The sequence below is a fragment of the Magallana gigas genome, chromosome 4, assembly GCF_963853765.1.
Source record: "Magallana gigas chromosome 4, xbMagGiga1.1, whole genome shotgun sequence".
In the NCBI taxonomy this organism is placed as follows: Eukaryota; Metazoa; Mollusca; class Bivalvia; order Ostreida; family Ostreidae; genus Magallana; species Magallana gigas.
In genome coordinates, this window is record NC_088856.1 from 18,607,512 (window position 1) to 18,620,347 (window position 12,836).

Sequence of the window (12,836 nt, forward strand, 5' to 3'; positions counted from 1 at the left end):
GTTGTCTCAGAGTTTTAGAACCTGTCTCAGAGAAATTAATGTCATGCAAACACTGCAATTAATAATTCGGATTTCCGTGTTTTAAATATGGTCTAATATCCATAAAGGATAACAATAATTGTTTAGCAGTTATAACGAAATATACTCTCCCGAAAAGTTTAACCGGTTAATACAAATTTTACTAAAAAGTTTTCAGCGTTTTATTGCATTAACTTTATAATTGTACACCAATAAAAAATTTTCAAGGTTGCATTAGGGAAGATTACCTTCTTTATCCACGTTGATGAAGTGAGGAGCGATGGACGACTCCATGGTGGCACCTGTTGGCAGGGTGTTTCTGGTACACACTGTACCAAACTGTGAAAACCGGTCCTTACTGTATGCCTCAAGTAATATATTTATATATTGTAATATGTTGTACGTTGTGACCATTGGGGCGAGCGCAACAGGACTGCAGATATTTGGCACCATTGTCATTTACATCCAATTGACTTGCCCCACCTTTAAACAGTCTTTTACTCAGTAATTTGATAAGTAGAATCAGTAAACGATAATTTGCTTGTAATTATCGTTCCTATTTTTTGGATTTGCAACTACTACATGGATAAATTTTAACATTTCAAAGCTTGAATTTTTATCAAGTTATTTATGCCTTGAACGAATTAAAATAAAAACTATTTAGCCGATGGATCGCAGATTACATTTTAAAAGCAAGTAATCATTACACGTTGCACGCAGTACAGATGTATAATGATACATCTCTACATTTAAGAAACATGTCACTGTGACTTTTTACGAAATCCTACGGAAGTTAACAAACCTCAAGAAACCATAATATCCGAGTGAAGGTCAGCCAGTTTTCGGCAGAGAACAACAGAAATTGAAAAAAATACTGTGATGCTCACAAAAAGGCTTTTCTTTCTCTTCGCGATCTATGAATTAAGCTCGATCTTCCTTCCGCGCACTGATTTTAGAATTTGCTTCTCTCTCTAGCCAGCGCTTGCTGTTAGCTTTTAATCATAAGGACATATAATAAACTTAACATGTATTACATACATATATTATTGGATATGTAAAAAAGAATGTGTAGGAGCTCTAATTATTTATTCTTTATCTTTTTTTATATTAGAGACAAAAATCATTGTCAACCCAGCTTTACCACAACACTTGATATGAAACGAAATGATGTTGTGTATGGATCTAAAGTTGGCAATACAACAAATCCTCAGTATCTAAAAGTCGATAACTGGGTAACATGTCTTATTATTGTACATTTGAATATCTATTTTTTTTAGATTTTGATAATGCTTATCTGTCGGACGTATTTCATTTTGATCGTATGGTTCAAATAAATTAGCATATATTAATTATTGTCTTCGAAGAATAAATATGTAGACAAGATTTCAATCAGCGTGGGAGACACACGGCCATCATCAGTACCACTAAGAAGCTTCTGCAGCCACGGTACCTGTACAAACACTACTGGTAGTTTTCATTGTACCTGCACGGCATCTGTGTATGGTCTAAAGTGTCAAATAGATGAAGATGCAGAAGCTCCTTGAATTGCATTCGTTTACATCCTGGTCACAGTTTCTACCTGTCCAACCTGTTAATGTAAAATCAACTTTATTTAAGATAATACGAAAGAGTAACAGAGGATAAAACTTGTTAGTTTCAATAAATAACGTACCAATTGTACAGTGTCTGTTACAGCCTTGTAATGGAGGAGAGTGCGTTAACAAAATAGGTAGTTATCAATGTAATTTTCGACGGGGAACGTCGGGGGTAAACTGTGAACATTTAACTGGGACCAGCTGCAATGGTGTCACGTGTAGTAATCACAGTAAATGCATTACGAGACACAGAAAACCAGTGTGCCAATGCAACGATGGCTACTCTGGAACGGATTGTTCCGTAAACAATTTTTGTTTATACAATCAATGTAAAAATAATTCAACATGTGTAATCGGGGAATCAAATTATACATGTTATTGTCCGAAGGGATTTAATGGACAATTTTGTGAACAAATTGATTTTTGTGCCAGCAATCCATATCATAATTCAGGCATATGTATAAACACTGCATTCAACTTTTCATGCAACTGCGTAAATAATTTTATGGGTCCAACATGCAAAGCTTTTAACTACTGTGCAGGAAATGAATGTAGCAACCATGGATCATGCTAGATACTATGCAATGGATATAGATGCAATTGTATTGGTGGATTCAAAGGCACTGACTGTGAATTCACAGATCATTGTTTTGGAAAGAACTGTAACAATAAAGGAAACTGCACAAGTGACACTAATACATATACTTGTCATTGTGATGCACGGTATATTGGCCAAAATTGTGAAACTACAAATTATTGGTATAGGAAGAATTGCTCAAATCATGGAACATGCCGTGTAATCAACGACACCTATAAATGTAATTGTCATTCTGGATATACTGGTAAAGACTGTGAGCATGATTATTGTTTTGGTAAAACCTGTTCTCGTCATGGCAGGTGTCAAAACAGGGAAAGCTCCTACTCTGTCAATGCAACGCTGGATACACAGGACACGATTGTGAACACACTTATTGTGATTCAAACCAATGTCAAAATGGTGCAACATGTGTTAATGGTCATTCAGGCTATACATGTAAATGTGATCCTAGGTTTATTGGGAATCACTGTCAAACACGTAATTACTGTCACGGTCAGAATTGCCATTCTCGAGGAACTTGTCAGAATGGTGGGAATACTTATTCGTGCCACTGTAGAACTGGTTACTCTGGAAAAGATTTCGAGCACGACAGCTGCTATAATAACAAGTGTCAGCATGGATCATCTTGTAAATTAGTATCAGGATCATCAAACTATACTTGCACATGTCCTTTAGATTACATCGGAACTTTGTGTGAAACACGTAATTTTTGCAATGTACAAAACTGCAACGGTCATGGAAATTGTACCAACAATAAAACTGGTTAAATCTGTCAATTTTTACGACAATACCAAGGAAGAAAATGCGAACAAAAAAACTACTGTCACAGAAACCTGTGTTTTCATGAAAACTGTGCAAATACTCTCAATGGTTTCAATTGCCAAGGCGGGTACATGGGCCATACATGAAATTCGGTAGATCACTGCTTTAATCAACATTGCTCAAACCACGGTCAGTGTCATAACAAAGATAACCATTATGAATGTAAGTGTAATAATAGTTATATCGGCAAAAACTGCGAAACCAAGGATGTATGTTTTGGAAAGCAGTGTAACAATCACGGAACGTGCATCAGGGGTACTCGTAACTATTTGTGTCATTGCCGTGCTAACTTTATTGGCAAAGACTCTGAGACAATCAATCATTGCTATAATAAGAATTGTTCTCATCATGGAACATGCCATAATGAAATTACCGCTTACAAATGTAATTGTCACTCTGGATATACTGGCAGAGACTGTGAACATGATTACTGTTTCAATACAACATGTTCCGTCCATAGTAAATGTCAAAGTGGACAAAATTTCTACAAATGTCAGTGTGACGTTGGTTATATTGGACGTGATTGTGAACACACCCACTGTTTTGAAAATAAATGTCAAAATGGTGCAACGTGTCTCAATGAAAATTCAACCTATACGTGGAAATGTGTTGATGGTTTTGTTGGACATTATTGTCAAACACGGAATAATTGTTCTATTGATATGTGTAATGGACATGGAACGTGTGTAAATTTTAAAGGCAACCATGCATGTCTATGTGAAAAGGGTTTGAAAGGGTTGCAATGCGAGGAAAATATAAAAGAATGTCTCTCAAGTCCTTGCAAGAATAACGGAACATGCATTGACAAGATTAATGGTTATAGTTGTTCGTGTTCCAAATATTGGGAAGGCGACTCTTGTCAGAATGATGTTAACGAATGTCGGTACCTTCCATGTGGATTATACGGGACTTGTGTGAATAATGGAGGCAACTTTTCGTGTTTATGTGACACTTTCTGGACAGGCAGACACTGCGAAAGTCGTGTCAAATTGTGTTCTTTTATGCCATGCAAAAATAACGCTACTTGCGTTGACTCAGAGGATACATATCACTGTCAGTGTAACGACAAATTCAAAGGTCGATATGCGACATTGATATTGATGAGTGTTTAGTGTCTCCTTGTAAAAATGGCGGCAGTTGCTTAAATACACATGGGGCATACGTCTGCAAATGCTCTGGGCAAATAACTGGTTTTAACTGCGAGCACATGATAAATGACAATATTTAAAGTTGCATTTATACATGCTAGCATAATATATAGATGGAAATAATTAGAATCGAAAATAGAATACACATATATTTCTTGATTAATAAATAAATTAATCAGTCATTTTGATTAGTATTGCATTTTTTTATTCATATTTATAATATTCATTTTAATCTTGAGATATTCGGACCTAGAAATCCAGAGCTAGTTAATGTAGTATGAATGTTTCATCGCGGATACTAATGGTTCTTATGCAAAAAAGTAATCAGAAGGGTTAAAACTTTTAGAAAAAGAAAGGAAAATTTATCGGGACTTTAGTATCAGCACACAATGGGTCATGGGTACTAATATGATATAATGTCCTTACATCCTCATATATGTTCTCGATGTACATACATGTAAATGCAGTGGTAAATACCATCCATGTCACAGTTTTCTTTGTTAAAATAAGGGTTTGTGTGTAGAAGCTGAACTGTTAGTGTCAAACTAGATAAGGCGAACATTTTTGTGAAGAGATACTATTCGATTATTGTGCTGGAGATATGTGTTAATACAACGGATTATGTAGAATTAAAAAATCCTTTCTTTTCCATATGTTTAAAAATCGGTTAAAGTGTTTGGAGAGCGATTCAGATATATGATACATGTACTATTGCATATTTAAGAATAGTCTAAGAATATGCGCAGTTATCTTAAGAACCCCTTGCAACCACTGTAATAGCATGCATTCATCCGACTCACGCTTTGCAGGTTCACAAGGAAAAGCCGACATATTAAATCAGTTATTTCGATTTACTGCACGAACCCAAGAAACTCACAAAAACTATCCCTCCCCTCCAAACAAAAGTTATACATGCCATAAACAACAATCACTTGTGGTCCCTGAATTAAATAAATTATCAAAAAGTCAGTATCACCACACGTTTACTTACAACACTACCTGGACAGAAAATTAGCTTAAGTTTATATTCATTTATTACATACTTAGTAATAAATACAGGTTTTTGCATATGCGATACAGCTAACTGTATAATACCAGTATCAGACTCTGGGGCTGATACGGATTTTGTAGGGCTGATACGAATCCGTATCGCACTTCTTTCGGAACTCCTCTGATTTTTTCACTTCAGAATTAGGTAGCAATTTAAGCAATGATTCATACGTCACAAAACGTCTGAGTTTCGTGTTGTTTCGGCTACACCGAATTTAGGAATAAAAATGACTTAGATACCTTATTAGACCCTCTGGCTGATATTAGTGTCTCGGGCTGATACAGGTTGTAATATAGAAAAAAGTATGAATTATTCTCTATGCACTGAATTCAAATAATTTAATAAATGTTCTACTCTGATGGCAAATAATTATTTTGATCTGACTTAGTTCATAGTCAATATGAAGATATCCTGCAAATTTAGATGAATATTAATGGAAATATTAGTTGCTTAAAGGGGGCCTTTTCAGTGCCACCAATGCGTATCATTTATGTATCTTAAATTATTAATGTATAACCCTAACAAGATGATGGTACATCTCGGCTCCTATTTAAGAGGACAGGGAATCCAATTTAGTGGCAAAAGAATTTGGCAGGTACACCAATACACAATTCTTGTTACTTTTACCTTAAGTTTGTTTATCACGTTTTATCAAGGACAATCGCAGACTTGCAATTTGAAAGAGATCACAAAAATCCCAAAAATTAGACCACCGCGAAAATTACCGGAAATACGGTATCCAATTGCTCATACAAAATGAATATTAGGTCGGTCAAATTAGATATTTGTTTGATCTAACTAGAAATATGTGCGGACGGATTAGATATTTGTTCGGACGAATTATGCATTTAATTTGTTTGGCTGAAATAATGCATTTGTTCAGACGAATTAGATATTTGTTCGGACGAACTAGCTATTAGTTTGGACGAATTAGGTATTGAATTAGGTATTTGTTCAGACAAATTTGACATCTGTTCGAATTATTTAGTAAATTTGAGAAAGAGGATCATAATCATGTATACTAAAATGTAAAAAGTCGAAATCAGTTTGTTTGCAAGATCATGCGCGGAACAAAAAAAAATTACCCGATTGCGGGGTGGGGTTAGGGGGGGGGGGCTCTGGAAAATAAGATAGTGTGCTGGAAGGGGGGGGGGGGTTCGTAGCCCTTTCTCCTCTAACCATCTAGTCTCTACCCCTCTAGATCCGCGCATGACGATTTTTCTTTGGAAACAATTATAAAAAATTGTCGCGCTATGCCAGGAAAAATATAATTACTCCCACCCTGTTCCGAAATGCAAGGCTGTGATACATTATGAGAATTGTGCTCTTTTAAAAAATTTAATTTGGTTTGTCCAAATAATTACTAACCTACTCGATTAAGAATTTTTTACATGAACTTTTGAACATTAAATTAACAGACGATTGTGTTAACAACTAAAAAAATATGTTAAAGTTTCTTAAATAATAAGATATTAAAAGTGGGGCGATAGAACATTTCGTGAATATATATATATATATATATATATATATATATATATATATATATATATAAATATATATATATATATATATATATATATATATATATATATATATATATATATATATATATATATATATAATATATATATATATATATATATATTATATATATATATATATATATATATATATATATATATATATATATATATATATATATATATATATAGAACAAAAGATTTAGGGTTATAAGAGGAGATATAAAGAAGCAATAAGATTAACCGACAACACAAACAGTAAAGTAAAATTTTGTCAAATTTTCTTCAGGACAACAAAATGAAAACTACATATGAAAGGCGAATAATATGTACAAAACTAGAACTAAACTAAAATCTAAATCAAATATAGAACACCAGATTTGAAACGTGTCAACTACATCTTTGTATTAAAGATCTTCGGCCTCAGTGTGTATTGAATACAGCCCGGTGTGTTAACACCGGGGTTCCCCATTCACCCTTGATTTAACCTGAATAACTAATAGTATACATTTTTAGAAATGATTCTTTCAAAAGGTTTGCTCATACAAGACAGAAGAGATAGAAGGGTTATCTTTCTTAAACAATGGAAAAACGTAGGCTTATTTCCAAAAGTCTGGAAAAATGTGAGTGATAATAATAATTGTTGAATAATATGCACTAATAATATTAGTGATTTTGAGAGTATTTTTACATGAATGGTTAATTTTACGCTTAAAACATCAATTTTTAGATATCTAAGTATTACAATGTGGTGGACGATAACTACAGCATAAAGGAAGTTTCCCTTTCACCTGTGGTATTTTAATCCAGATGATTACAGTATCATCAGGTTTTTAAATCTTCTTTACGATTAGCCTTCTTGAAATTTGAAACAAATATCATTACTCTACAACAATATCAGTTACAATTTCTTTTTTGCATTTTATTAAAAGCCTCAATAAACAGATTTTCATTTGAAACATTAAAGTCTCAATACGTTTCTGTAAAACATGGAATATCAAAATCATGTCCTTAATACATCAGACAGTCAATTTTGTTTCCAATGCTTTGAATATTAAAATGAAATATGTCAAGAGATTTTTCAAGAGAAGAACCTGGGTTTGTTTCAATATCACAAAAAGAAGAAGAGGAATACAACATGATAACACTTTTCAAGTTACAAACTGAAGTTTTAAAATGTACATAAGTCATATTTAAACAATGTCTTAAACTAATGTAACCTTCATGTTACAATCCTTGGTTTTTATCAGATTTATATTAAGTGTCAGGCACACATATAGATAATTATCTGATTTACATATACAGTGACAAAGTAAACAAAATAAATGTAACTGTATGCTGTTATCATTTCCACTGAGAGGCAAAGCAGTTTTTAAATTATCTCATAACCAATGGTTCACACAACGTTTCATTATGGTTGGATCTAAATTTCCATGTTTCTTGCTTTTTCTGACACTTCTACTGCAGGTAAAATATACATTTCAAACATACATAAGGTCTTCTGTTTCCAACGTAAGTCCTTATTGTTATTCTTTGGTTTCTTTTCCCCTATTATTTTTTTTCTTCCGATTTTTCTGCACGCGATTTCTCAGCAACGACTCGGCCGATTCAGATGTAATACATATTGGTCTGAGAATTGCTGATAGTTAATGAGTATATTCTTTAACAGTCAGGGAATATTTAAGAGATTTATCTTAATTACTGTAAAATTCAAATTGTTTAATTATTATTAAAAATTAACCTTATTTCAATCAAATGCAACAACTAAAATGATGAATATGAAAATCATTCTAATACGTTTTTTATATGGTTGTCAATAAAAATGATACTTTTCACCCTGATTAAATATTCTCAACATCATGAATACCTCTACAAGGATATTACGTAATGTCATACACAAGGTGTCAGACTGACAATTTACATGGTTGAATTGCGACATTCAAACCTGTTGATCTGATGTATACTATACACAGATACTGCCTCGCTAATCTTTCTGCTCTCTGTGAAGTAAAACCTCAAAGACATTTTGAAAACCTGACTGGGTATCTTCTCCATTTTGAAAATAAATAATTATGTCAAGAAATATAGAAATTTATTGTTGAAAAAAATTGTCCACTGCATTTAGAAATTAAAATTCTTGTGGAGTCTGCCTATAGTTTCCAATTTTGGACCGGCTTTCTAATATTAAGTCTAAAATGTGATATGTGTGCTTCAAAACTTCAAAAGAAGCTATATTTCAAATAAATGAACAGAATATATAATTTAATAAATTGTGTTAAATATGAAATATGTGTTATTTGATAATTAAAAGACAATGATTTGGACCTTAAAATATTCTCAGTAATTATCAGCAATTCTCAGTACCAACAGTAAATCTCAGTAAATCTCAGTAATTATCTGAACTCACAGCAAAAGTATCAGTAAATATCAGTTAATATCAGAACCCACAGCAATTACATGTATCAGTAACAACAGTAAAATTATCAGTAAATATCAGCAATTCTCAGCACTAACAATACAATATCAGTAAATATCAGAAAATCATCAGCAACAAAATGGCACTTTCAATACTTTTCAGAGCCAGTAGTGATAATACATGCTGAAATACGAATACACCCTTCCAATGTCTTAGTTCTGATAAATGGTATAGTGAAAAATGAATATGTTTAACATTATGACCTGTTTAATTATTCATAAAATGAAAAGAATGTGTAAACAAATCAGGTTGAAAAAGAGTTTGTATTGGTAAATGAACCTTTATATGAACAAAAACTGGGCACGAGCCTTATTTACATGACAAAGAATTGTGAGCCCTGTATCTTGCTTATAACTCTACAATGACTTTCAAATTTCATTACATCATTAGAGATGCATTTTATAGCATTGTAAATAATAAATACAGAAAAATAAAATTTGACCAAAATCGTGATCATGCCCCTTTAATTAGTTTCTTGACAGTTATACCACCTAACCAGATTATTCCAGCAAGCTCCCAACCACCTACCCCTTAAAAAAACAACAAGAAACAAACCAGGATGTCGATAAGACCAGAGGCAATTAATACAATTCAATACCACACTGATATAAATTCTTTAATTTTTCACTTGTCCTTTTTGGCGGAAAAGCCTGATTGTTATTAACCCCCCCCTCCCCCCCCCCCCCGTGGTTTTAGAGAAACGACGAAGATCATTTTTAACAGGTCAATTTAGCTGGAGTCTATCATACAGACGTAAAACTCCAAGGAAAGAAATAGCTTTTACCCGGAAATATTACGCCAAATCGCAAACCAACGCAAAGAGCAATGGCTGCGCAATCAGGCCAAACAAACTTTGTGCTTATAACAATGGCTGAAACGCTAGCTCACTTGTCTTTTTAAAAACATAGCTTGTAATTATTCAAAATTGTTCAAAACCCCTTCGTTACACTTAAAACACTTAATATGTTGTTCTTTTTTATTTTTAATATTGGTGTATTCAAATTGTTCAGTATCCCCTTCTTACACCTAAAATCCTTTAACTTTTTTTTTAAAAATTTTGTTTAGTTTATAAAATGCTTGAGCAGATCTAGTAAAAGTGATATAAAATATCATCAGCAAAACATTTTAAGATGATCTTTACACCTATGACAAAGCGCTGTCGTTGTACTTGTAAACTTTTTACATTTTCACTTTCTCTCACTTTTCTCCTCTAGAATTACTGGACCAATTTTAATCAAACTTAGCACAAAACATCTTTGGGTGACAAATTTAAATTTGTCCAAATGAAAGAAAACGAAATAGAAGGTACTATAAATTTGGAATTCTTGAATATTTGTTAGTATTTTTCAAAAATCTTCTCAAAAAATTTTTTGCCCAAAAAGCTGAAAGTTGTTTCGAGGCATCCTCAGTGTATATTTAGTGTAGATTTAATTTTGTACAAATCATAATCCCCAGGGGTACATGTAGGTTGGGACAACAATGGTAGGGGGTCAACTTTTTACATAGGAATATACAATGTATAAAAAATCTATTCGAAACTGTCCCTTGCTTTATTCGAAACTGTCCCTTGCTACCTTTAAGGTAGCAAGGGACAGTTTCGAATAAAGTACCCGTCAATATTTTTGTAAAATTGAGAGTTGCTGTACTTGACGGCTTATGAGTGTTGCTAAAATACATGAAATGATTTTTAATGACTATCATTAGTTAGAGGGGTGTCTCTTGTTGAAATTGATATGCAATATGTAGGCCCCTTATGTTAGGTATATGAGAATCAGAAGTAAAATGCGAAACCTGCGGCTATGACTGTTGTGCTGACTTTACACAGTGAAAAGTTACAAACGGGAGGTAAAATAACACGAACAGTAGGTGGATGGGACATTGAAAACTATACACCGGTAAGTTTGTGACATGTGATAGTGCAACATGCACGCGGTACGGAAGGTCAACCCTCTGCAGGGAATTAGCTGGGGGAGGTCTAAAAAGCTGAAAAATCATGAAAAATTAGCAAAATATGAAAGGGTCAAAATCTCATAAAAACCAGTATGTAGAGAATTTTACAGGTTTTGATTAGTAATTTTCTTCAGAAATTGGTGATTGGCCTTATAAAGAGTGAATTAAAGGTATTTGTGCTGAATGGGAACTGAGGAAATTCTAGTTACAAAGTTCCGAAGACATGCATCCCTTGGCTACAATGAATTGTATAAAAAAAACTGTCCCCTGCCACCTCAAAACGAAAATAGGTTTAAACAAAATGGCGGCACGATGTGCAAGCCTCACGTACGAGGTAAATGCCACCAATCAAGATCCCAACAATAACATGACTCAGGAAATATTTCCATATCCAAATACAAACTTTAAATCCACGGTGTGGAAGTATTTTGTATTGTTGACTTGCTCATTTTCTTGAATAAAAACCTTGAAATGTACTGGTGAAACGTTGAAGTGGTATGTCATGTGACTCGGCCAGTAGTAAACTTTCTAGTCACGATGTTTAAATGTTAAATTGTTTTGATTTAATGTTTTTGAAATAGGATTTGCACTCTGAGTTTCAAATTAATTTGTTATATTTTAAATTGTTTATGTTTATTGTTTGAAGTTTGAACTTGTTCCTAACTTCCTAGTCGCTATAAATGGTACAATTCCTAGTTTTCTTTTATTCTAACCAGGTGCAGTAAATAAGATTGTATGTGCATACATGTTATAATATATAAATTTCATTAACATATTTGATTTATTTGAAAAAATATTTAATAATTTCAAACAACTGAAACAAGTATATATTACTGTATATACAACGCAAGACGCAAGTTTTTGTTCAGAGTTTCATTCAATTTAAAAAAATTTGAAAATTTTTGATTATTTAATCGATTATACACTTTCGATTATTTCCGATAATCGATTATGAAAATTTTATATAGAAATACTTGTATGTATAGAAAAATGTTTAAAATCTTCTACTCAAATACCATATGGCCAGACAATCCTTTCTTGCGTAATAATAAATCAAGTTTGTTCAAATTATGATGACCGGGGGTAGGGTGTGGCCACGATAGAGGGTCAAAAATCTTCCTCTCACAAAACCAAATAGCAGAATGTCTGCGACTTGTGTGGAAGCATCCTCTTGTGATGTGCTTTAGGTTTAGGTTTCATGAAATCATGATCCCAGGGATTTGGTGAAGTCACAATAAGGGTCGAGTTTTTACATAGATATATATTCAGAATTATGTTTAAAATCTTCTTTTGACAAACCAATTAGTAAAAAGGTCGATGGTGGAGGAAAGTCGAGAATGGAATCGTCCACAGGTGATGTACATGTAGTTTCAAATTTGTTCAAATCACGATCCCTGGGTGGGACCACAATGAGGGGTGGGTGAAATTTTTACATTGGAATCAATAGAATTTAATTTTTAAATAACGTATTCTCAGAATCTGAAAACAATTAAAGGAGCTGAATGTTTAACTTTGATATGGCTTCTCTGTAGATTTTTCAGCGATTTGTAGAAAGTCACTTCATACGAAATAAGGTCATGATCAACTTTGACGTTATGATCTGCATTTATTTCGATAGTCTAAGTTAACGCGTGGATATTTTGAATAGTAATAAAACA

General features: G+C 33.1%; 1 protein-coding gene across 1 annotated transcript; it reads left to right on the forward strand.

Moving 5' to 3' along the window:
- Positions 1 to 298: 298 nt before the first annotated feature.
- Positions 299 to 4,285, forward strand: LOC136275015 (fibropellin-1-like). The gene is made up of 4 exons (XM_066083260.1): positions 299 to 340; positions 1,714 to 2,182; positions 2,663 to 2,838; positions 3,123 to 4,285. Exons 1-4 carry the CDS (start codon positions 299 to 301, stop codon positions 4,143 to 4,145), a joined length of 1,710 nt encoding a protein of 569 aa, XP_065939332.1. The 3' UTR covers positions 4,146 to 4,285.
- The last annotated feature ends 8,551 nt before the right edge of the window (positions 4,286 to 12,836 follow it).

Excerpts from the sequence above, each read along its gene's own strand:
- LOC136275015 (XM_066083260.1), top strand. The coding sequence starts at position 299 with ATGGACGACTCCATGGTGGCACCTGTTGGCAGGGTGTTTCTG. Across the intron at positions 341-1,713 it reads CTGTTGGCAGGGTGTTTCTG|CCTTGTAATGGAGGAGAGTG; the intron begins GTACACACTGTA and ends TGTCTGTTACAG. Across the intron at positions 2,839-3,122 it reads GTGTCAGCATGGATCATCTT|TCGGTAGATCACTGCTTTAA; the intron begins GTAAATTAGTAT and ends CATACATGAAAT.